The sequence below is a fragment of the Pleurodeles waltl genome, chromosome 6 (assembly GCF_031143425.1).
Source record: "Pleurodeles waltl isolate 20211129_DDA chromosome 6, aPleWal1.hap1.20221129, whole genome shotgun sequence".
NCBI lineage: Eukaryota > Metazoa > Chordata > Amphibia > Caudata > Salamandridae > Pleurodeles > Pleurodeles waltl.
This window is the reverse complement of record NC_090445.1, coordinates 227,545,285-227,572,547: the sequence shown is the minus strand read 5'-3', so window position 1 is coordinate 227,572,547 and position 27,263 is coordinate 227,545,285. Positions and strand designations below refer to the sequence as shown.

At 42.4% G+C, this 27,263-nt stretch overlaps 2 protein-coding genes across 8 annotated transcripts in view; both read right to left on the bottom strand.

The window, feature by feature from the left end:
- LOC138299578 (protein HEXIM1-like) overlaps positions 1–26,191 on the bottom strand; it is a 117,657-nt gene extending 91,466 nt beyond the window's left edge. For all 7 annotated transcript variants that reach the window (XM_069237958.1, XM_069237964.1, XM_069237961.1 and 4 more), the window contains exon 1: positions 26,054–26,191. The gene's annotated coding sequence lies outside the window, so the exon portion shown is untranslated. The remainder of the gene's footprint in view (positions 1–26,053) is intronic.
- LOC138299577 (protein HEXIM1-like) lies at positions 23,351–26,095 on the bottom strand. Its single transcript, XM_069237957.1, has one exon. The coding sequence runs from the start codon at positions 26,093–26,095 to the stop codon at positions 24,722–24,724; it is 1,374 nt and encodes a 457-aa protein (XP_069094058.1). The 3' UTR covers positions 23,351–24,721.
- Positions 26,192–27,263: the final 1,072 nt, after the last annotated feature.

Here is a 27,263-nt window from a genome sequence, read left to right as displayed (position 1 = left end):
CCCCTGCATCCACAGGCACCAACTGCATCGACGACCAGCAGCGTGGAGCCTCCTGAAACTCTGCTTGGATCTCTACCAGCTTTCCAACTTGGGTCGTGGTGAATCTTTGCCTCTTTTTCCAGGACAGTACCCCTGTGCACCACGATTCTTGCACCTACCAAGGCTTGCACTCCTCCCTGCAAAGCACAGGTTCCTGCCTGTTGCTCTAGCGACATGGGACTCCTCTCCAGGTGTGCTGTGTGGACCTCACTGCGACTCTTGTGCCTGCTGCCTGTGAGTTGCTTATAAGGGATGCATCCTCGACTTCTGTCTCTCCGCACTCCTGAGGGTTGCCTGGGACTCCCCTCCTTGGGTTGAGTCCCCTCAGACCTTCCTGGTACCCAGCAGCTCTCCAACTCTTCTTCTGCAACTCTTGCCTTTGCCAAGGCTTGTTGGTGGTTTTTGGATGGACTGCAACTCTTCTTCCAACGTCGGACATCAACTCCATCACTTCTGAAACTCTTCTCCTGCTCCTGTGCTGCACAGCCGACTCCTGGTCTTCACCGTCGACCTGGTCCTGCACCTCCAGAAGGGTGGGTAGTGGCGCCTTCCCCAAACGAACACTCCAACTGGAACTGGACTTGGTCCCCTTCATTTGCAGGTCCTCTTCTGTCAGGACCCATCTTCTGTTTCTTCCAGTCTTGCTTGGGTCTTGCACAGTCCTGTTACAAAGTTTACCTGTGGGTTTGGGAAAAACTAGGTACTTACTTCTTCTTTCCTGGTTGCTGGGGGGGCACTCTGGTACTTACCCTTTTGGGGTTCTTGTTCCTCCAACTCCCCTCTACAGATTATACTTACCTAGGTGGGGGTCTGCCTTTCGCATTCCATTTCTTCAGTATATGGTTTGGCCTGCCCCTAGGGTCTCTATTGTTTACTGTCTTTTCACTGTTTTCTATTGCTTTCTATGCTCATTCCTGATTACTAAGGTGTATATAATACTGTGTTCACTCACCTGCTAGTAGCGGACTGCCTATACAGTATTTTAGTATTTGTGTTACTATAATAAAGTATCTTTATTTTTGTAACACTGTGTGGTTCTTTCATGCGTGTAAGTGCAGTGACTATAAGTGGTGTTGCATAAGCTTTGCATGTCTCCTAGATAAGTCTTGGCTGTTCATCTACAGCTACTTCTAGAGAGTCTGGCTTCCTAGACACTGACTACACCTCCCTAATAGGGGATACCTGGAATAAGGTGATAACACCATATGTGCTCACCACACACCAGGCCAGCTTCCTACTATATATCTATATATATATATATATATTACACACTTCTCTTCCGTAGTTAAAAGAAAAAGGCAGCACTCCACGGCCATAACGAGTTTGATCATATTTATTCACCTACAGGGACGCGTTTCGGCGTTGCCGCCTTCCTCGACCTGTGAGCCGCCATTTTGGCTCAGTTTATATACTCCAATCACAATGTGCTCAATTACCATATATCGTGCAAGAACTGTTTTAGTCACAAATATTCACTACATATTTAAAATGAATAACAGTTCAATACTTCATCTATATAATACTAATATACATTTACCTTTCATGTGTCAATTCCTCAATATTTGTAAAATGTATTATACTATCCCTCACCAATAGTCCATGAACGCAATTAACACTGCTCAATAATTCATCACAATTATATTTCAATGATAATATAAATACTATTGATTCATCTGTGAGAAGCTAGCATCTTTATATGCACTTATTTTCTATGTATATATACACATATAGAGATAAGACAAATATTCTCCTCACTCCTTAAATATATTGGTCTTCTTGAATTTTCTTTTTTTCCTTCAATATAAGTGAATGTACATCTCTTCACTACTATTCAGCCCATTAGGTTCTTTGGTGTCAAATGCCAATATATATTTGGATTCCAATTTCCTTAAATGTTTTTCTTTATCTCCTCCCCGAACGTCTTTCTTTACTCCATCAATAACACTATATGTTATTTCCTCTACTTTACCTTCATGTACTTCATGTATATGTCTAGCAACTGGATATGGCTCATCTCGATTTAAAATTGCCCTCAAATGCTGCAAGATTCTTCTATGTACTTGCAATTTTGTGCTGCCTACATACAATTTAGGACAGCTACATTTTAATATATACACCACGTGATCGCTGTTGCAATTATATTTACCTTTGATAGTGTGTATGATTTTTTCTCCTTCTTTAATGAAGCTAATATTCTCTCCATTCTTACAGGCTTCGCATTTTAAGCATCTATAAAAGCCATCTTGTGGTTTGAACCAGTTTGTGTTAGATGTTACATTTCTCACATCACTCTTAACTAGAATATCTTTCATGGATGTTCCTTTTCTGTATGTTATTAAAGGTTTGTTCAATATTTGTTCCCTAATCACAGGGTCACTCTTAAGCATATGCCAATGCTTTTGCAACAACTTTCTCATCTCCAAGTGTGCAGTGTTGAACGTAGTTATGAACCTCTTTGTGCCCGATGCTTTGCTTAATCTCTGTCCTGTTCTGTGACGTGTCCTAGATGCTCCTCCATCATGACCGGAGAATATATATATATATTTTACCTAGTGACAGTCGCCATCTCTAGGTCGTAATAGTTAGGACCATGTTTCGATAGTCGAAGCATTTTTGACTTGCCTATATCTTTGGCATCGTTTGACGAATCTTTACAAAATTTTCCAAAACAAAATGTGTCAGTGATTCTTGTTGTGCACATAACGTTTTGGGGTGATTTGTCAAGCGGGGGCCAAGAAAAAGGGGTGGTCAAAAAAGTTGTGTTTCACATGTTAATTCCCATAGGACCTTTGAATGCAACTACAGCCGAACCTCTGGATGGATTTACACCAAATTTGGCAGAACGCTAGCTTTCTATACGCAGATTACGCTTTTGGTTATTTGGTGTAAATCAGTTCAGTAGTTTCGGAGATATTAAAGGTACTTAGATATCTGAGTTTGCAATATTTTTGCAGTGAGTGCGGCATAATCACGAATGCGCGCAATAACTGGAATGCTGTGATTGGCTGGCCGCAACCTGAGTAGAAGTTTCGGACGCCATTTTATGTTACGGGTAACGGTCCCTGCGTCTGATAATTGTAGTGAAAGTTTATGTAAGGAGTTAGGGTGGAGGTACCCTGACCCCTGGGGTGAGATGTATGAGAATTTGAGGGTCATGTTATAACCTTAAAATGAATATTTTTAAAGATGCACCAATTTACAGACCCAGTGACACCCTCAAGCACCTATTTGCAGACCCACTGACACCCTGATGCACCCATTCGGAGACCCAGTCATACCCTCACCTACCCATTCACAGACTGACGCACCCATTTGCAGACCCAATCACACTCTCATGCACCCATTTATATGGGTTGGCTGTACACAGAATTGGGTTGGGAGGTTTATAAGAGTTAGCCGCAGGGACTGGCCACCAACCCCCGCTACACACACCCAAATGCCGTGCGTAGCTTGGGGTTTGGTGGTTATAGAGGTGGCCGCAGGGCCTGGCCACAGACCAGGGCCTGCAACTAACTGCCGCCACACATGGCCAAAGGCTGAGCACGATGGTGGTTGGATTAACGTATAGTAATGGAAATTACTTTACATTAAAAAAAACATAGAAATTCACTGGAAAAAACAAAAGTTACAGGGACTTCATAGTTTAGAAATAGGATTTTTTTTAAACATAGAAATGTATTGAAAAAGTCAAAGATTAAAGGGACATTATAGTTAGGCTCATATTTTAAACATACAAAACCATAGAAATTAACCTCTTATGGTTAGAGTTATCTCAAGTAACTGTAAATCATGCCCTAAGGTAACGATCACTAACGCCCTCAACATGCATTGCTAATTATCCCACAAATTGCAGCACTCATGACATCTTTGATAACATCATTGATAATATCAATGTAATATTTGCAGTAACATTTAGCATAAAAAAACAGCAAGGCAGGGACACAAGTTACTTTAGAGCACAAATTATAGTTACTTACGAGTGACCTAGCACCACCCAGTCTCTCATGAATAAGGCCAGTTGAGGTCATATTATATTTACACATATTACAGGAAGCCTAAACCACAGCAGAAAAGCAGAATAAGAAAGCGACACCAAAAGTAGCAGATTCTAATGTTTTACAATGAGGATAGGATTGCCTCCAACTAAGAAAGAAAGGAAGTGGAGGAGCGATTGAGAAAGAGACAAGAGGTTGGAATTTAGCTACACGTAGAACAGATGTCCTAGATGTTTCTGCTTTCAGCTATGCTGTAATTTGACGAAAATTATGTCTTTCTAAATTCCTACAGTGCACAAATTTTTTCTGCCACTGATCACATTCCATGACCCTGCGATCAAGCCAACACCAGCTGGTTTGCAGCATATATTAATATCGCCACAGACTAGTATTTGTGCTTTACTTGGAAACTGTGCCATTTGGTTATTGGTGCTAAACAAAATTAGAACTGACTTTGCTGGTAATTCAGCTTGTATGAGTCTCAGTTTGTAATATTCCTGGGAGCCTCTAGGTGATGCTTTTCAACAGTGGCCAGATATCCTGGTAGTTGGTAAATATGTGGGTAGAGCCTTCCTCACCATGCAGCTTGGACATCTATCAGCTTCGCAGCGGCTGTATTTGCTCAAGTATACTGATGTAGAGTCTCCAAATACAGAAGACAAGTTGCTTGTGAAATTTGCTAACTGAAATAATGCCCTGGTTTTTTACATACATATCCTAGATTCCATAGGTAATATTGTACCTTCAGAGGACCTGCTGCTTGGTGCTGAATTGATTGCAGGTTGATTTTTTAGTAGTTTGCTATAAGTCTGATTCACAATCTTAGTGCTGAAGATATTGCTATTGAAGATTGTGTCCTGCTATTGAGTCTTTATCCCTTGTGACTTAAGTGTGACTATCAAGACCCACCATGGTTGAAAATATAAAAAAGTACTGAAAGTGAATAATATTCTTGTTCTGAAGTTTGGCTCAAGACAACTTGAGAACAAGTAATAGTCAATATCTGGGTGTTATCAGTGTTTATGAGAATAAAAGGTATAGTCCTGATCTGTTGAAGCTATTGGTGCTACAGTGATTAGATCCCATATTCCCATGAAACGATGATGCGCATTCCGAGTTCTGGAAGCCAGATTGCATCTTCGGGTAGTAGGCCTGTCATTTTGGGTAAGTGGGATACTCCGGTGCTCGTAATAATAACAGGGCTGTTATTTTAGTGCTGGGTTCTTAAAGAAAGGTGGCTGACCCTTCCAGAGACAAAAGGACTCTGAGTCCCCCCAAAAAACGAGATATTTGAAACAAGCTCCCTCAAACAAGAAGCTTGTCTAAATATTCTGTGAAACGACTGAATAAAACACTCAGGGGGAGCTACTTGTACCCTACTCATCCAAAAGAAACTGTCAAGTCAGTATAGATAATCATTACAGTAATTCATCAGCTAAATAGTTGGTAACAGGCAGAAGACGCAAGCCTTCAAGATGCAAATTCCAAACAGCGCATCTCATGTATGCAGAACTTTAGGTACTGTTACATAATCATAGTGCCACTCAATACACCTTTCATCTGAGCAAGGGGAGTATATGAAGTCACTAAAAGTTAAGTTAGTTAGAGCAAACAGTAGCAGAAGGATCAGGAGCGGTGACACGGCTAGCGAATCCGCAAACCTGTCAGAGCCTTTTGTGGGTTACAGGTCACCAGAAGTCATGCAGGTCCCCAATGTTTGATTTATAAGCACCAGATGCACCTCCTTCGTTTTAGAAACTGTGCCTGCAAAATCGTTTATAGGCAACACCAGCATATAGCGCCACCTTGGCGCAACTTCCATTACCTACTTCATTGCCAATACTTATATCGCTAAAGCACACAAAGCCTGTGTTTTTTATGTATGAAAGTATTTTGCAGAGGTAGTGTGGGGCCCTCAAAAATACACTACATAGGGTTTATAGCCCAGCAGCCCCCCAGTAACAGTCCTTGGACGCAGTGGCGGCCGGCAGCTTTAGGAGGGAGGGGGGCGGGCGGGATACCCACACACACACTCATTCTTTCACACACAGACACGCACGCACATCCATTAACAACACTCATACCATTCAAACATGCACGCACGCACCAAACATTCATTTTAAAAGATCGCACACACATGCACGCAGGCACATCCATTAACAACACTCATAACACTCAAACATGTACACACGCACCAAACATTCAATTTAAAACATCACACACATACATACACACACACACTTACCTTCATCCTCCAGGTCCCAGGAGGGTTGGGACTGCTGCCTTCCCTCATTGGCTGACCTAAGGGAAGGCAGCAGTCCCAGCCTCGTCACAGAGTGGGATGGGGTCAGTGAGACTGCTGACCCCACCCCACTCTGTGACGAAGTGTCACTGATTGACACTCGCCCTGGGCACTTCAGGGCTTAAACCTGAAGCGCCCAGGCAGAGTGTCAATTGGTGACGCTTTCCTCATCACCCAGGGGAGGGCCTCCAGGCACCTTTGCTGAGCAGAGGAGGTCACGCCCATAGGAGCTGTGACCTCCTCAGCCCAGCAAAGTTCAGCTCAGGCAGCCAGGAGTGTGCACAAATCGCGCATGTCTGCTCCTGGCTGCCTGAGCTGAACATGGAGAGTGTCTGTCAGGCTGACCTTTGTTCAGACTGACAGACACTCTTCATGAGGGGCAAAAGGTGGGGTGGCGTGGCCCCTCCGCCCTAAAGGACTGGCCGCCACTGCTTGGACGCCATTCGGAAGAAGCTTACCAAGGACAAAGTGCAGCACCACTTTTCTTGCCCCCCCCCCCCCCAACGCCACCATGTGTGCGCCGTATTTAAAATATGGCACACCATGGCGGTAGTCATGGGGACTAGTATAATTTTTTATGCTAGGTTTGCGCTTTGCAGGATTAGTGTAAAAAATTATGACCCTAATCCTGAAAAGCACCCAGAGGCCCATTAAACATAATGGGGGCCTCTTTTCACTGCCTGCTCTTAGCAGGCGTTAAATAATGCTGATTAAAATGACAAAAAGCAATCTCATAGATTGCTTTGCGACATTTTTTCGGCTCCTCTAGCTCCGGAACACCCCTTTGCATACATTATGCCTTGCGCAGGCATAATTTGGCGCAAGGGGTTACAAAGTGGTGCAATGCAAGCATTGTGCCACTTTGAAATATGGTGCAGCGTTTTTGGTCTTCCAACGCCACATTAGTGTAAAAAAATTACACTAATGTGATGTTGGAATGGCGCTAGGCCCACATAGATCTTGGCCTTTGTCTTTTGGCACCTACGATTAGTGCTTAATTTGTAAAAATAAATAAATAAACAAGTTGGTGCAGGCAGGACCTTTTTTTTCTTGCACTGCTGAAAGCCAGGCTTGTCAGGGTGTCCTAGTCTTTGCTACGCCTCCTGTTCTATTTTTCTATCCCAAAACTTCCTGTCTCTTTACCTCACTCTTGCAGGTTATTTTTCATCTTTGGAAGAGTTTGACAAAAAGTGCCCGTGCCCACTTCCTGAGACCACCAGCACAAGATAGGCAATGTAGAGCTAAGTGGTGATTTGTCTAAGTGAGCTATGGCAGATGCTCACGCGAACATCGTACATCATGTCACTGCCTTTGTCACTCTGAAGGTCGGTTTAGTGAATGTTTGTGTCATTATCACTGTGTCCTTTCCTGCGAGGGTCTATGGTGTAACTCTTCCTGTATGCTGCACGGCACCCTCTTGATTATTTGTGTCGTTATTAATTGGAGCAGGGCATTGAATTTTACCCTCTACTATACTTTCTCACATGTATGCTTCGAATCTATGCTTTTTAATCTCTATTGCGTCTAAGTTTTTGAGCAGGGAGATAAGAACCATAGTTTTTAAGCACGTCACGTCACCAAATTTGATGCATTCATCATATCTTGCAGCCTTTCCCAGCCAAGCTGTCTGTCTTACTACAAACCGCGAGCTAGCTGGATAGACTTGTTGAGACTCATCCACCCACCCATGACTGCTTCACCAATAGCTTCTTAAAAATGTTTAGAATATATGTAAGCACTGCTTAATTTGTGCCAGTGGTTGTTGCTGATGGTCATTGGCACTCATTTTTGGGAACCAGAGCTTACTTTTTATCATCAGGTTTTGACCCAGAGGAAGAGATAGCAAGGCAGAAAATGGAGAAAGGAGGAAGGTGTAGATCAAGCAGGGATGAAAGAGAACCTACAAGAATGAGATAATGAGACCGGAAGTGTGGGGTGGTGGTCGGGAGACTTGTAGAGGAATCAGAACTAGGCTGCTTTGGTAACTGGCGACTCCAACATTTGGTATCACTGGGGGCGGGCGTCTATTACTTAACACATTAATCACTGATGGGCTCAATGATCTCATGTTGGAGCCATCCCTAAGCCAGCCCTGAAAGGGGTCAGTGGGGGTCTGCGTGGCACATTATAAATATTGGATCCCCTCTGGGTCAGTGGACCCCTTGAGGCTCGTCAGCATGTGCAGCCACACTGCAATCAGTCGCTTCAAGCACACTCACCAGGCAAAGATGAAGACTTTATTTGAAAGATATTTTACATTCAGCTACATCTCCAAGAAACATTCACGGAATAAACAAAACAAATAATTTTAAGTATTTCTTGTCAAAAGGAGGACGACGTGCGTAGCCTGTATATCACCAAATTTAATCAATTAAAGGAGCAGTCAGCATTCTTCAAAAAAGATACACTTACCACACATATACGAAAGGAGGTGTTGCAGTACAGCGAAGGGGACAAAAATACACGAAACACAAAGACCCCTTTACACAAACAATTCATCTGAACTTAGCCACAGACTGGGCTACTTTTGATTTCCTTAATGTTATTTTTTAGCAATTATCGTTACATACATATGAAGACCGCTGTAAGCAATACATCACTCCTTTTAATGCTGAATAATAATACAGAAGAACAGATTTTTAATCCAGCGTGATGAGGCTGCCGAGGTGGACATTTTCATGTGTTTTATGCATTTTAAACGACCACTCTGCACAGTCAGTAAATGAATATGGCATCTTGTCCCACTGTTCACTATAGAATGCCTTTCCTCCAAACACATCCCACACACACACACACTTCCCAGTTGTGCGTCATGCAGCCTGACCTTCTCTTAGGTTGGAAGTGACGTACTAAGATCAGGGCCTGATGTATCATTCTCAGGTCGCAAAGAAGTAACTGCAACAAGCTGGTGGATTGAGAATAGTTTTGCACTGCAACTAATGTAATAATCCATTAAATGTAATAATCCATTACAGAGCAACACTTAACATTCTGTAGGATCTCCAGAATCTCCGCCCCATTAATATTAATTAGGCTGGATTCTGTTTGATAAACCTACTAACAAGGCAGGGGATGGAGGCCTTACATCCCTAGCTCTATATATGCTGGCAAAACTAACAGGTTTTGTCAATGCTTTTTGCTGATGCTGCATAGCATCTGCAAAAAAAAAGGGGGCACAATGTTGCCAATGAGTGTGAGCACTTCATAACGCTGCTGATGGTCCTGGCATTCCATATGCGTACGCACGTGTCACCACATTCATTGTAAACTTACAGATTGATACGGGTGTCATTCCATGCACTATTTTTTTTACCGTTCCAGGACGCTGGACACCAGTTAGAAAAGGAATTTTAAATAAGGAATTTTTACTTGTGCAAAAGCACTTTGTTTTGTTACAAAACTGAAGAACCTGGTCGCCACCAAGCCCACGAAAAAACGTAGGAGCCAATAATGTTGAAAGACGTTTGCATTATCAGAAGACAATGGAGGTCGGGGGCGCAAAAGAAAGTAGAGCTGGGGCGCAGTGGAGGAGCTTGATGTTGGCTGGTGGGGGAGAGTGCAGATGGGGGAAATAACAGAAGAGCTTCCGGGTGTGGCGAAGAAGTCGCAACACGGAGCAAGCGGGCAGTTGTCTGGGCAGGAGAAGCAACATGGGGGTGAGAGCAAGAAACAAATGATTCTCTGAACGTAGGCAGGAAGCAAATGAAATTGTAAAAGCTAACCAATGCTAAGCCTGTGAGCCAGATGTAAGCTATTTGTATGGTCTTCCAGAGGTGTTTTAGGAGAGATCTGATATGTCTAAATAACTCCTCCTGTTGTTCTAGCTCTCAGAAGAAAGATGTTCAGTTTGCTAGTCACAGAAGGGGAAAAAGCGCCCGGTAAGTGGGCACACACTTTGAGAGGGCGATAGAGCGGGGCTAATGCTTCTCCAGGGTGGCTCGTTTCTAAGAATCATTTTCCCAAAATAGTTAAAGATCATAACAAAGGTACGTTTGTTTTCTATTGTTAAAAATAAAGGAGTGTATAAAGCCAGATCAAAAAGGATTACAATGAAAGATGCAGGCCTCACATTTTGTAAGGACCATCCGTTTTATGCTTAAAATAGGAGTTTGAAAAAATTCTAATTAACAAATTTGTAGAATTTGAAAAAACCCAACAAGAAAAAAACAGCAAAAACCTAAATTGTGCGGTAGGCAAACCTCGGTGATTTTTCCTTCAGACACTTTTTTTGCATGATCTTTAGTTATTTTTGGAACGTAGCCAATTTCAGGCTGTTTCAACTCCTGAATGCTTTCCGTTGTTAAAAATAACCTGAAAACAAAATAGATGGAAAGATACAAACTCTCTACCACACCGTTTATCGGAAGTCTTCCCTCCAGCGCCATGGCATACGTTTCACGCTGACGAAGGCGCGCGGACATTGGCAGGGCCTCAGGGCGTGACCCTTATCTCCGGGGCGTATCCTGTGACTTCTGAAGCACAACTGTGTGCACAACCCACAAACACCCTGGTTACCAAAACAAGTGGCCCTGACAGCAAACATTGTCAGTTTGTGAGGAGGACATCGTCAAAGTGAAAGCGGAACCAGTGTTGGCAATGAAAGTCACAGGTGAACCTATATTTATCCAAATACTGTCCTTACGGGACTGAAAAGGAACATTTGTAGAGTGGCTCAAACTATGTATAGGGTCCTTGGTGTGGTGGAGAGCGAACTTCGCTGAGAGGTTCACGTTATGGGAAGTGTACCTCGGGCGCACGCCGAAGGGGGACTCCTACACTGCAACGCAGCTGCAGTCGGCGCTGAGAGACACCACCATAATTATCTACCTGCCCTGTAGGGAGAGAGCACGGAGGGACTTTCATGCGCCCCAGCCAAAGGCCGAAGGGCGCAGTGTAGGAGTTTGCACTGTGGGGGTTACGAACAGAAACCATACTTTAATGGTCTGTACAATCGGTGCAGGAAAAAAGCTCCCCACCAGCCACTTTCAAGAAGCGAGAGTGTGTTTTTATACTAATATACTCCCTGGCCGCTGAAGTTTATGCCATAATTTAATATAATTTTCAGATTTCAACATAATGTTTCTTGCTCAAACAGATCAAGTTACAAAATGGGCCTCGCATTTCAGCAACAGACACTTTACACAAGTTACTGGTCACATCTCAGCAGCTCCTTTATGTAACGAAGGATTAAAGAAATGTGTGCCAAGGTGGACTAGGCCAAGGGCGTTGATGTGTGGGAGGAAACAAAAACAGTAGATCAGGAAGGGGCCAGTTATTCAGAAATAATACAGTTGGCAATTTCCTGCTAACACGATGCTACTGCTAGGCGAGGCCCTGAGGGTTCCTGTCTATCACACGCGATGGAAGTGTGGCCCCTGCCATCTATACTTAAAATGCAATTCAAACATATTTGTGGACAGAAAAATTCCTTCTTTGTCGGTTTTGTTTTGCACTTTATGTACATTTGAAATTACACCACACTGGTCTCAAAGCAGCGCTGAAAGTTTGTAGGATCCCCAACCATTTGTTTTGAGGTCTGGTGTCTTGAATCTTAAAGTCCTTGTTGGTGTGACAAGTTTATAATACAAGTGTATGCTCTGCAATGCTTTCACTCATTGGAATGGGGTGCGCCCAGGGGCTCATCAATGTGAAGACAGAGTAAAGTCGAAACTGAAGTCAAGTTTTGGAACATATCAGATATGTTCGCAAAAAAGAAGATGCACGTGTTGTTAGAGGAATTGAACTGTATTTATATAGCGCTTACTTCCCCTGGCGAGGCGTTGAAGTTGCCAAGATGTGTCCAGCGAACAAGAATCCTTCTAAACTTAGCACTGTGAGAAGGAGTACAGGTGTGCTGGAGTCCAAGCGTGGACCAGTGGCGTAACAAAACCTTAGGGTCTCCTTGCAAGATACAGCGACTTCCTCCTCCCACCCACACGCATTCACCCTGATGCCCGTAATGTTAACGTATCTCATTCCTGCACTTCACAGCAGCAGGAGTTTCAGGGATAGAATATAAGCATGCCACGCAGCGGTGGGAACAGCAAGGCAAACCAACATGTGATTTCAAAATGGGGTTCAGAGTCTGTCTCTGGCTGCACAAAAATCAACACACCTCTTAAGGAAAATATCTTCAGAGGGTTATTTGTGAGGGAAATGCAGGTACAAACTAAATAGATCCGAAAATAAATGCTTACTATTTTGTCATCATCACTGCCATCACCGCTTGATTAACATGCATTAGCAAAGCCAATGGGTGTGGGCTCAGCAAACTGATGTGATGGTTAATTTTTATATTGTTTTTTTTTTTAGTTTGAGCATAGCAGCACACAAGCGCTGCTTTTTGACGTGTTGACATGTATCTGGACTTTTAACCACGCCCATCACTACCACTAGTTCATGGGCTTCCACTTCAAAAATCCTTTATTGACATTGGTAAATGGTTTACATTTGTCCCTCTTTGGGGAGGTCTTGTTACCGCCTTGGCCATCGCCCCTGTTACATGGCTAATTGCACTTTTGACAAAAAGTTTGACTGCGAGCAAACTTCTTTTTCTTTTATGTCTCTCCTTCGCACTGATGCTCACTGCAGCCGTGGCGCTGTGAATCGGCTCACTTATGTGAAACTGGTTTACTTTTCATTTTCAATTTATGTGGTAAGAAAAGTCAGGTTAGGAGTTTACAATGCTAATAACTCTAATTCAAGCAAATGTTAGACCCATTGCATTGCAAATGCTTCTTTTTTTTCTTTACAGCAAGCAAATGCCCAAAAATAAAAATGAGGACAAAAAAGAAAAAAAAAAATGTCAGCACCTAAACATCTTGAGTTTCAATGCAAATCACAGGAAAATATGTTTTGCTGGCTCATGAGCGGGCACATTGGCTTTGAATTTAATGTAAGCTGAGGGCATAATTTAAACACACAAGGATAACACCACCATAAAAAAGGATAACGAAAGGAAAGTCCCATTCTGCATTTTACTTTTTTATTAGACAATAGTAAACCTAGTTTGGTGCCACTGATGTACCATTGGTTAAGAAATACTGCCTTACTTGGATAGGGTATTGCATCATTACTAAGGGAACCATTAGGTCTTGGTTTAAATCCTGGATCTCTGTTCATCAGATTGTGCAATCTTGGGCACTTTATTGAAACTTCCAGCACATTGTTTACACCATCTGCCAAAATACAGAGTGCCTAGAAGTAATTCAGTCTGAAATTAAGGTGTAAACTACCCATATATTAAATGAGCAGATTAGCCAAACTTAATTGATGGGGCAGAGGTGACTCCCCTTCAAGACAACCTGGAGAAAACCGGTGCCACACCGTACTTTCTACAACACTGCTTTAGAAAGAAGATAGCTAGCAACCAGGTTTTAAAGACTGAGCTAAAGACAAGTTAATTAAACATTTCAACAGTGCTAGCAGTTCTACTTCTCTCTATCAGTAAATCTTATATTTGTTTTTCAGAAAGGTGTGCGCCTAATAAAAACACTTAATGTACAACAAAGATTTATGCAAACGTTCATGAAGCAACAATCGATAATGTCCCAGACCCTGCAAATCCACAATTCAGTTTCTCCAACATAGTCCTGCAATGTTCATCTCGTACCTTGCCAATCTACACCAACTCACCCATAGGGGGCGCATGGTCTCAGTAATTCCTGTTGACTATCCCAAGCCGCCCACGTCTTTCATCATCTTCAGGGAGGCTCAGAGTTGAACTCATTGAAAGCAGCATCAATACAAATCAGTGGACTGACAATTGACAATTCTAGGTGAAAATATCCACACCTTATGTTATCCAGTGACTTAAACCTGCCTCCCACATTTGGTAAGGTAGAAAAGCACATACCTGCATCTCAATCAGATCTTTTCCCAAAGTACCAAACCCCTACTAATTCAGGCATGGCTATCTGACATGATCCAGGACGAGTTACCCATCCCCCCCACTCAGCTGACAGTCAACACAAAATCACTTGGATTCACCCTAAACCGACCACCTCTTCAAAGCATACAGCACCAAGAAACATGTGACAGCTACTTACCAGTTATCCCTCCAGAAAGAAGTGAGCTGTTTCCTACCCCCAAACCAATTTCAAACCAGTCCATGCCACAACCTAGTCTCACATGGCTAAAGACAACAAAATGCTTAACGCTCTACCCAACCCCACAATGAGCCCCTGAAAAGCATAATGCAAGCCCCCACCTGTCTCATCAAAGATCCTAAGAAGTACAACCACATGACTACAATACTAAAAGAACTACACAGGCTACCCCTTTTAACCCACACAGGGCTCAAAAAATCTACTCAACCACTCGCTATGGCCAGTTTTATTTTGTGGGGTTGAGCTATTTTTAGATTCCACTCAACCCTTCTGGACAATGGACAAAGAACAGGTTTTCTGTTCAGTCAGAAACTGAATTAGGAATTAAGATGCCTTTACAGCTTATTCTTGTCACATTTGCACTGTGTTCAGAGACAGAGGTCAAAAGTCAGTTTGTCTTCTTGCAATGCAAATACTTTTCCTTGTGACTGTAGACTTCCAGGATTTTGTAAGGTGAACTGTCTGACCTATGTGAAATGAAAAGCTTTTGGCATCAGGTTTTTCCTAACACACTTTCACATAACTAAGTCAACATTACACATATTTCATAATATATTTAAGTAGTTGTGAAAGACATTTTTTTTTTACTTCTGTGTGATGAAAAAATATTTTAATAGAATGAAAAAAAAGTCAGAACACTTCACTTGGTGATGTGCAAATGATAAATGTTTTCTGAAACCCAATTTTCACAGGTTATTGTTAATTTACTATATAGTTTTATCAGTAAAGCTGCAAGTTATTGGGAAGGGTTTTGGATATTTCTTGGAAATTTACTGTCTGTACTGACAGTACGCTACCACATCATACTTTAGCAATATATTTATTAAAAGTGAGTGTTTAAATATAAACTGAGAAATACTCCTGCCCTGATGGAAACGCTATTAGTAAACTAAGAGGCAAGTCATGCATGGATCATGTGTATCCTATATATATATGTGTGTGGTCTTCTGTCAGCCTCTAGTGTCGGCTGTCTCCTGCAGGAGGCCCCCAGTAGCGCTTTCTCAGTGCCCATTGGCAATGGATCTTTGTGGAGAGTGCCTCTCCTCCCCCTCTAGTTGCTGATGCTACATCCTGGTTGGGAGAAGTAGGCTAGGTCCACTTCCAACACGCCATGTCAGGAGAACATCCACCTTGAGTGGAGATGGCCAAGCATCCCATTGCCAATTTTGGAGTGCTAGGTAAGACCATCCTACAGAACCCCCCCATCAGAAAATATTTCACTGCAGCATCAGGTGGCCAGACAAGTGGCACACATGCAAGAGCTCTAATGCCCCCTATAAGAGGTGAACATTGAGTCAGTTGGTGGGCATGCCACAGTTGACCTGGCAGTCAACTCCTTATTCTATCTAGCCCTGCCCTTCCTCACTCCCAGGTGGCACCCTGTTTGCATTTGATTAAGACAGCAACCCCGTCCTTAGTTTAAATAGGATCATCACCATCTGTATCAACAGTGGCAGCCATGTTTGGTAGTAAAAGTGCCATCATTTCTGCAACTCTCATAATAGCTTTTATTTTTTTTCCACACTTAATAACAAAATTGATATGGAAATACCATGAAATATCATTTCCAAGATCATAAATTGGCTTGGAACCACAGAGATGTGACTTCATTAAACCCAAACCCAGATTAGCTTGAAACTGGCAATATGGATGGTTGCTAAAACTGGGTAGGCTTGGTCGGTGGCTCCAGGGCAATGGAGTATCCTGCCTAGGAAAGGAAGACTATATCGACAACTATATTGACATCTGGACGTCCACATCTAACTGTCTGTTGTCTGTAATCTCATGCTAACAGCCACAATTACCCTATTTCAACCTATAGCTCTGCAAGGAGCCCATCCAAACGGGGCAGGGACCACACTGCCTGACACACCAGCACACAATTCACCCAGGTGCACTGTGGTAAACACTCACTTCACTTGAAAGCCTGTAGTATTCACCATTGTTGGTACAGCCAGTGCTGTGTATCTCTAGATGTTTTTCAGAATGTTTGTCCTCCTTCAGTTGAGAGTAACACTTTTAATGCTGTACGAAATCTACAATTCTCACTGGCAAACCGCCCTCATCAAATGTAAGACAGTGTAACTAAAGTCCTTAGGTCATGTACCTCTTATGTCAAGTGCTCTGACACCTACTGGATCTACATGAAACTAGAAATGAATATAAGTTAATTCAGCATTTCTCTAAGTACCAGCTCACTATAACAAGTCTAACTAGAACAACAATATAAAAAGTGAAGAACAATACATGTTCCTCTTACGACTTACGAAACACTCTGAAGTTAGATTTTTCAACTTATATTTTGCATATGTTCTGTCCAAATATATATTGGCATTGCTATTGCCAATTATGTAAAGTGCTGATTTTCACAATTACGTAGTTCATGTAAAATCTTAAATAAAAAAACTCCATTTCATTCACAATCTTTCCTCCCTTTGTCATACAACGCATCTTATTCTTTCATTCCTCTTACCTTCACTGCCTCTTCTTATTTCATCTCACGAGTCTTCTGAACTCCACCTCTTCCTCTGAATCGTTTGCCCACACGTCCCTGTTCAGCTATCCTTGTCCCCCTTTCTACTGCCTCTCACGTTCACCCCTCTATCATGTTCCCTCATAGCTCTCTCATTTGTTCACTCTCTATCTTCCAGTCTGCCTTTGACCTCCAGTTCTATCATTCATCCCCTCCTTTCTATCTCTACCCACCTTACATTCACTTCTCTGCTTGCCTCCCACAGCCACCTCTCATTTTCATCTCATCCCTCACATTTGCAGACCAGTCTATTTCCCACTCTATCCTCAAGACCGCCCACTTTCACGTTCATCCCAAACTCTGACTGCTAATTATGTAGCTTTCTTCTTGCTTCCGGCTTTATCCCTCTCACTGTCTCACCAAGCCAATGCCACTTTCACCTCAATCTTTACCTATGAAATATTCTCAATACTATAGCCGTCCACTTTTCTATCGCAATCTTTGATGCTTATTTTCTCTTATCACTTTAGTTTCCCCTCAATCCTACCCTCTCTTTCTCGACATGCATATTCCAATTTTCTTTATAACGCTTCCACTTCAGTGTTTACCTGTTTTACTATTACCTTTATCTTCCTTTCAGCCGCACTTAAGTTCCTGTTTTATTGCACCATTACTTTCTTCTTTTATTGTTATGTTTTACCCTGACTTTTCCCATGCCATCTCTCCACTCATTCTAATACATCCCATCAATCATCTTACCTCCATATTCATCTTACCGAGGTTCTCTCCAGCCCTCTTTGTTTGCCTTCTGCTCTCTCTATGTCTCTAGCTCCCTTTCCTCGGCATTTCTTACTCATTCTAGGTATCCTTTCTGTCACGCTCACTATCGAGCCCTTCATTATTTTCCTTTGTTAGCACTTTAATAGTCATGTATTTCTTTTTATTTCAGCTTCTTTCTAACCGTGCATGTCTTGCATTTTATCCTCCCTCTTTTTTTTACTTGCTCTGTCCCACCTGCTTTTTTTCTGAATGCTAAGATCAAAGTTGAGGAGAATGCATATGATTCACTTTACAATTTACAACAGGCTGTAGCAAAAAAAAAAAAAAAAGTAGAAACAGACCATGTCCAGCAAGTAGTTTCCTTTACACAGAACACGGCAGCACATGGAGCTGCACTTCAAGCTGTCCTGATGCAATGCAGACACGACACAGTCTGCAGCTATGCAAGCTACCCTTAAATAGAAAAAGTGAAGGCTACCCTTAAATAGAAAAAGTGAAGCATGGCCAATAGCATATAAATACAAGTGTCAGGTCTCGTAGTTTGGGAAATCCTGCTGTACAGGGTGGAAGAAAAGTGAATGGCACAATAACAGACCAATGGATGAAGTGGGTTGCCAATTACCACACCTGCCTTTACCACAGTTTTTACAACGCATGGCTTTACCACCCAGGTAAGTATAATGGAGCTAAGCGTTACATACATACATATATTTGGGGGCAGACCTCCAAATCCCACCTTTTTTTTTAATTATTAACCCTTACCACCCAATACCCTTACCACACCTAAGGTCTAAAAACACCCTTACCACCCAATACCCTTACTCGTCCCTAAAATCATCCTTACCACCCAATACCCTTACCCCATAAAAATACCCTTACCATCCTGCACACCTACCCATCCTAAAATACCTTTACAACCCTATACCTTTACAACCCTATACCCTCACCCATCCCTAAACCCCTTCCCAAACTTAAATATAAACCCTTAAATGTATGCATGTGTGTGTGTGTGTATATATATATATATATATATATATATATATACACACACACACACACACACTTAAAGGGGAACACACCCCATACTTTATTTTTTTTTATAGAATGACATGCATGGCCACCCGGGGGCTTTTTTTAAAGCAAGCTAGGGAGCCTGGGCATGCTTTTTTCTTTTCCTTTTGCCACACTTTTGCAAAGTTTATGCGCCTAAGGCAAGGATATGTTTGAAAGCGTTGTTGTGGGAGTTTGGAACAATATAAGCAGAAGCGACACTTGGCAAGCAGTCATTACTACAACAATGTTGTGGGACGTATAAATAAATGCTTTCCTGGAGATATAATCCAACTTGTATAGCCATAGTTATTGATAGTATCAGCAAGTAACAGATGGGGATGCTATAGTATATAAAGAAACAGCCAAGGCCCTTGGAGTTACAACAGGAGAGGGGGTAACAGGATGGGGCCGGTTGGGAAAGTTAAAAGTGGCTATGACGCAGCCGGTATTTACTGCATCATACAGTTTTTTTTTGTTTTGTTTTTAAGAGTAGCCGAAGCACAGCACAAGCAGTCAATTGCTAGCAGAGAGACGCCAATTAAAGTTAATTAATCAGTGCTTGGTCCATGCGCCACTGTAAGACAAGGAAGTGATGCATGGCAAACGCTGCCCAATCAGATGTGAACAAAGAAGAGCGACAATGCTGTAAACAAATGGTAAGTAATGGACTGGTTCCAAGCTGATTACAGAACAGGAGTCTGGCAAGCTAGTGTGCATGTGCTAGCACTTGCTCATGGAGGCGAGACCTAAAAAGCACTCTTTCTGGGCCAAGAACTACCTTTCTGCTAAATTTGGTGTCATTCTATCCAGCACATCTGGCTGTGGTTGTGTTCAAAATCCCCAAGAGAAAATGTGTTTCCCCCCCCCCAACCTTCCTCATCCCCCACTTGACGCATCACCCCAAAACTTTCAAGACAGCAACTGAACTAACTGTTGTATAGTTTTGGAAATTTCATGAAGATTTGTCATACAGTGCCAAAGTTATTGTCAAAACAAAACAAACACCCTTCCTATGGAAACTGACCAGCACGTAATGTGTGTATGAGATATATATGTATAAAATATATATAAAAACCACACAAACATTTATACCTACCTTAAATAGACTTTCAATGTGTCTTAAAGGCATATGCATGGTAAAGGCACTGGGTGCTAATTCTGCATTGTAAAGGCTATTTCCCAAGAAAAGGCTGTCTGAAAGCCTTAATCTTCAAGAAAATGTTGACAATTAAAATAGAAAACTGATTGTAATCATGGGCTATAGAGTACATGACAGAACCAAGAACAGTGGGAGGTAGTCAGTTGGTGTACGCATAATGTTAATTCCCCAAAACATGGCCTTAGGTTATTTTCCCTTCCACCATGGACCCAGACTTCAAGGTAATTTCTAATACTATATTTAACTTTAAAAGTGCAGTTGATTGACTTCAGGGCAGTAACCCTTTCACATTAACCACCTTTGCAGTGTAATTCAGCATATCCACAAGACCTTTAGTCACAAGACAAAAACTGATTTGAAATTACCTCACTACGGCTCCATCTCCCAAATTACCAAACTGGACTTGAAATACTAAATCTCCCTTGGCTGAGGTTACAGCCACGTTGACAGAATTATCACATTGATGTAAGAGTGGGGTATCCTAATATGTAACAGGTGTCATTTTTGCTCTTATATACGATAATCCTTTTCATCAGTTTTTTTTAATTAATTTGTGCCAAATATATTCCACCTTATTTCATTTAGAGACAAAATCATGGTAAAGCTCGGGACCAACAGTTGTTAATGATTCCCAGATAGACGTTTTACATGCTTTCCCAGAGGACAATGGTATAACATGAACAGTGGAGACGATAGACTGGTCTTGAAAATGGTGAAATGGATGCCAATAACACCACCTTTTACAAAACGAACTGTTTTCATCTTAATGTGGCTTATCAGACGTTTGATGACACAAATAGGCATGAACGCATGGTGAGGTATTAGTTTTCTCTACTATTCACTAGTTCTTCCTTAAATGAAAAAGAAAGCTAATGAACTAGACTGAAAAAGACTACAATCTTGACAAAAAAAATGCATTGTAAAAGAAGATGGACATGTGACAAGTTACATGCCCTGTGTCTGAGGACACTTTTTTTTTTTTTAAGTTGCCTACCAGACAGCTCAAGCTGTCTGTTGGCAAAAACACAAACACCTATTGCCAGCTTACAGTGAGCTTAGAATCTGCCTATTGCTTACTGTTAATTGGCTTTACTGTCACTCATGTGCTTGTTTTTAATTCAGTAGCTTGCATGGGCTTTACCTTTTCTTCTTTTTTCCTTCCTCTGGGGCACCGGATGTATAACTTATCTCTTCCATTGTTTTTCACGCAGTACTATTTTCTTTTGGATTAAGCACAACAGGACATCATGTTTTCCAACTGTCTCCCTAATATACTTCTCTCCCCAACCGCACTCAGTTTTGGTCAGCCGCGTGCTTTTCCCCCTACCCTCTCCACATTTCTGTCACTCACTAATTATATCACCGCCCTGCGTTGCTTTACGCCAGATCAGTAGTGATTCCTCCAACTATGTCTTTTGTAAAGGTCCTTCCACCCATGCTGACAAAAAATAAATAGATAAAAAAATAAACTTTTGCTCCGCTTATTTTATTTTATAATCCAACTTGCTAAAATATTTTTAAAATGTAAAAGGCGTCATGCATTTATGCATACAAAATGATGCAGGTGCAACATTTATAGCACTTTATTTTGTTGTATTCAGCATGACTAAAACCCAACAGCAAAGCCATCACAACCCAAAGGTGAGATGTATTGGCTATGCCAATGCTTGCTAAAAATCTACCTCTAAAAACTCTCAGAGACTATCATGAATACTTGGCTCAAAAGTGGCTTAACTCTACAACGGGCAACATGCACTCTTTCTAGGGGAGAAGAAACGTATTTGGGGGCAGTCAATGAGCAGGCTAGTTACTAATCAACTTGCAAATTATTTTCCCTCTTGCACTGCTTTGTTGCCAGTTGATTTCCATGTAAAAACACTGCTTACATCTCCACAGACTGTACTGGTTAAGCAACTAGAATATCTGCATAAATGTTTACGGAACTATCAAGAAGTTATAGCACATCTAGGAATATATAACTTTATTGTTTTTTTATTAGACTAATAACTTGTATATAGCCCCAATCATTTAAAACAAACTGAAGGTACACACACTTGAGACAATGTAATACCTAAGGCATAAAAAACAGATTTGTGAGAATCAATGTAAGGACGTTTGAAGTATAATAAACAAGCGTTTGGTTCGGTGGTTTGTAAATAACCCTGCAAATAACATGGTCAACTGTGACTTGTACCAACTTTTGAGTCCAATGGACTAACCACAACAGCTATGGCCTCTTACCATCCAAAGCAGCTGCAAACTGACCCGAGAGATGGCTTAACTCACTCCAAGAACTTTGCAGGAATGTACAATCAGGACCCAAAGCTGAATTGATGCACTTTAAAAAGGGCCAAGAATACTTAAAGTTTAGTGCTTAAATTGATGTTCTCTCTTCAGTTTTTAAACAAACACTGATAGCAGCCTTGTTTCTATAGCTACTAGTGCAATATCTTGGTATCTGGCCTTTTATCTTGCATGCCAGTGCAACAAAATCAAAGGGCAGCTTGATTTCTGCAGGTAGTAGTGCAATACGTGCCTCGGTACGTGCCATTGCTGGAAATAAACTCCATTAGACAAACACTGGGGCCCTTGTAAAGCCAAATGCAACAGGACGTGTTTGACGCTTATAAAGGGAAGTTTTAAGTGATATCAAATGAAAGCTTTCAAATTCTAAACATTCGGCCACGCCACATACCAAGTTTTTTATTGCCCTAAAAAACAAATCTGGAAAAAGTAAGTGGCGAGGTGCGACGTTAGCTGATGGATTGGGCTACATTTCTCCGATAGAGAATTAGCTACTTGCATACTTATTGAGGAAACAAATGTACTCATACTACTGCCTCAAACCCAAGGACTACCAATAACAAATATTCTAATGTATTGTTATTATGTTCAAGAAATATTGAGAAAATAGCAGCAGTCATGTATTTTGTGGATGCTTCTGCCTTTTCAAAGCAAATTCAAACGATATCACAGCTCGATATATTGGTTAAAACTAATTAAGGAAAGTAGCAGTGTGTCACATTACGACAGTTATGCTTTATAGTCAAATGATGTGACAGTTACATTTCTTTATTTCCGAAAGGTGTAAGACTGCCCGTCAAGCGGCTTTCTAAAGCAGTAGACTAACACAACGGTATTAAACTGTCACATCACTTGAACTGGCCTACCGGAAGAACTATATGAAAATCGTATGTCCACCGTAACTTTATTTGACTTACTTGAACATAACATTCAATAATACTCAGAATTAGTGCCTACATACTCATTTCAGCCATTAGCGATTCAGTTACATTGAGAATATGCTGCTGTTGAACAGTATCACAGCTTGGACCAGCACATGGGAAACCCCTTTTTTTTTTTACATCATACTGCTGTTTTATATCACAAATGCAATAGTAAATTCAGACAACATACTGACAAAACAAAAAACGCACACCACGAGATGTATTTATTTTATTATTCCTAAAATTAAAATATGAAAGAGTATTGGGCTTCGAAGGGCACAAAAATTCTCCCACACAATACCAAGCCGTTTTAATACCTCTAGAAAACAAACTATATTACAGATAGAATTATTTGTAACATTTATTGCAAATCCAACAAAGATTAGAATTTGGCCATCGTTCTTTATCACGCTCCAAGAACAAGAAAACAAGTTTTTCTTTCAGTGGCTGATATTTAAAATCAATTTCTAAATTATTATATATATTTATATATACACACACACACGCGCGCGCTCATACAAAACAAGCGAAGCATCCCCTTCCCCCCCCCTCCCCCCGGTTTATTTTGAGGCACAGAAAGTTGGTTACACATAATTAAAATACCAACAAGGGTACACAAAAGTGAAAAATTAACAAAACAAAAATTCAATTCCGTTTGGAAGGTGGATCGTTGTATCTTTTTACAATGATCAAACATGGTGTAACTTGGTACTTGCATGATGCAACCGCATACTAAAGAACAGAGGAAACATACTCATTTTCCAGAGTAAATTTGCCCAATTAATTTTTAGTTGTCTTTTCTATTTATCCCCAGTTTAATCTTTGCAAGTGCAGCGAGAATTCGATTTCACAAAACCAGTGCAAAAAGAGCATTCAACTACCCTTGCAGGACCAGCTTTCATGCAAGAACACCACAAGAAAGTTAATTATTTCACAAGCGTGTGACCTAAACATCATAGTCTTGAATATCACTGTAGACAATTGCCCTTACAGAAGCAATATTTCCAACATTTTTTACCACAATGATAAGGGTGGGCTCACCAACAGAACAAATATGGCTGGGATAAGCCGAACTTGCTTAAATTCGAGATCGGATTGTCACTCGTTTTTTTAGTGCCAACCCAAACAAGGTCGATCCATCTTCCAAGTACGATAAGCATTGTTGGCATGGGCTTTTTATAGAAACATGTAAATACTGTGCTTCACGAAGGGTCAATAACAAGGCAACCTTTAAGACAATCATGATGAAAGAAGAAACCCAAGAGATCCAGACCTCGTGTGTGCTGGAAATACACCATCCAAAAAAGGAATACCGTGGGAAAAAGTTTTCTTACTGGGAGAGTGGCATCTATTAACTTTGGTAAGTACTGCAGTAGTTCTAATAGGAACAGACACTTGAAACAAAAGTGAGACTTGAGTACTGTCGGTCGTAAAAGGAACACTGTTACTAAATTTCCTTTTTAGTAAGTGCAGCTGGAAAAATAGAAAAGTATAAGGAAGATGTTGGTTCCTGAAGTATATACATATATATATATATATCGTTTATTCTTCTTGTTCAAAGTCATTCCTAGGCCTTGGGGAATTCTCAGTCACCACAGCTATTTAGGAGGCTGCTCCCCTTCTCCTGCAGTAACTGAGTGTTTTGAGCTCTCAGTCTGTCCAGTTCTTTCTCCAGCTCTCGGATACGGGTATGGGGACGCTCATGGGGCTTAACCTCTAGGTGAGGATCCCCCTTGTGAAGCTGAAGAGAGGACCCTCGGGGTAGGGCATGAGGACTAGGGTTTTCCCTCAAGAGATGTGGGTCTTTCTCAGAATAATGTTCACTATGTGGGTGGGGGTCCTCCCTGGGGCGCTGTAGGGTGTCATCTTTGACAGGTGAGTGATGCTGCGGCCCAGCCCCTGGATGCCTGATGTGGTGCAGAGTGTCATGGTTCGGAGAGTCCTTATGAGGGTGCCGGTGATATCCCCGGGCACCCTGCTTCCTCAGCCGATTGTTCTCGTCCTCCATCCGAGATAGGCACTTCTCCAACTCCAGGTACTCGCGCACCAGCTGCTGCTTGCTCATGTTCTGCAGGCTCTCGGTGTGGTAGCGCTCGTACGTCTCGGAGAAATCCTTGAGGAGGAAGCCCCCGGGGCGCAGGCCGGAGCCAGGGCCTCCGGTGCCATCGCTGCCCGGGCCCTCAGCCTCCTCCTCGGGGGGTTCCTCTTCACTACTCTCCGTGCCACCCCCGCTTCGCAAATCGGGCTCGGCTTGAGCATGGTCGTCCATAAGAAACTGGGTGGTGTTGTAAGGAGCCACTGGTTGGCCCTTAGCGAACATCTCGGCGCGAATGCGAGCAGCCCGCAGGCTTTCACGTTCCTCCAGCTGTTGCTTCTCCTCCCATGAGAGCTTGAAGTAGGGCTTCCAGCGGCGCTTCCTCTTCGAAGGACGGCGCCGATGCTTCTTTTTCCTCCATTCTTCGCCGCGGCCAAATGCAATAGGGACGTTTCCATCACAATCGCCGCCGGAAGGGGGCGCACCCTCACCCTTGCATGGCCTGCTAATAGATAGCGCTGCGAGATCGCTATGCCTCTCATCGCCACTAGGCGGCTTCGACTGCTTCTCCAGTCCCCCTCCCACCTGCGGCATGCCTACGCCCCGCCATGTTGAGACTGGCTCAGAAGGCTCTGCCCACATACCAACCCCTCTATTACAGTCTCGCTCTTGCCTCGCACTCTGATCTCTATGGCAGTTCTCGTCTAGCTGCTGCGCTCTATGGCATTCTCGCTGCGGTTTCTTCGACTCTTCTCTATGGCAGTTCTCTTCCTGTGTCATTTCCTTTCTATGGCAGTCCTGCACTTGCTTTTCGCTGCAGCGCCACCCACCGTCCACCTCCATTGGAGGCGCATGCGCATTGTCTCCCCCACCTGCACTCACAGGGGAAGTTTGGCAGTTGTCTGACAGCTCGTGTTCTTCCATCTCTTGGTTTGTGGAGAAATTTCTGCAGCGACAAATTCCGGCGGCTGCTGATTCAGCAGCGTGCTATGCTGTCAACTCTTCAGGTCCCTCCTTCTGTTTGCCACGTCTGCTGTAGTAGCTTCCAGGGCATTCTCGGTATCCTTGGAAACCACCCCGTGGGATGTCCTGTCAGGTGAGGTATGGACACTATCGTTCCCTTGTGTCGAAGTTTGTTTCTCCTTCAATGCAACTAGTACAGCTGTCAGACTGATCCCCGCCCCCTTACCACCCTTCCTGCTATTCCTACAATCCTACTGCTTCGCTTGCTAACTCCCAACTGCTTACTACAGCGCTTGGTAGCTCATTATATAGCTGAATCCGCGTTCACCCTGCGCAGGCGCTAGCTTATCTCTTCCTGGGAGTTGTAGTCCATCAGTCACCCTACGTCTCAATAATGCAAACCATAAGCACTACAAGTCCCAATAGAGACGTCCGACGGTCTGATAGTCAACCAATCAATGGGTAGACCGTTAAGGCCCGCCTGTGTAGAATCTCATTGGCTGTTGGTTTTGTCCATATCTTCACCAGGGGAGGGTCACATCAATCAAGTGCTGATGGCCAATCATAGCAAAGCTTGATGCGTTACAAGGCGACTCCATTTTATCTGTGTGTTGAGAGGATCGAAGATGATTACATGTCGAGCGCTAGAAACGTTGAATGGGGATCAGTGACAAGAGAATTAAGATGCATGTTATGGATTTATTTTCAAAATAAACTAATTCTGTTTAAACTAGTTTTCTGTGCCTTCCATCGTCGTCTAATGGAAACTTCGTCACAAGGAAAGTAGCCCCTGCCATCGACCCGACACCAGTAAAGAGGGGGCCCGATTATCTCCAGCCACCTTTTAATTTGCACGAAAGCATGTTACGCGAAAAGAGCCGAAATCGGTGATGTGATTGAATTTAAACATATTGAAACGCTTGGCCAAAGGATACGTTTTTCTTCTCTTACAACATCCCCATGGTTTTGCGAACATGGCGGTTATTGAAGCAAAACAAAACGAGTGCTGTCTTAAAGAAATCGTTGCTCAAAAATCAGAAGTTTGGAAATATTATGAGCACCTTTGGCCTTTCACACTCACTATTGTATGTGTTCGGAGCCGCACAAGTGTACATTGAAGGGTGGAGAT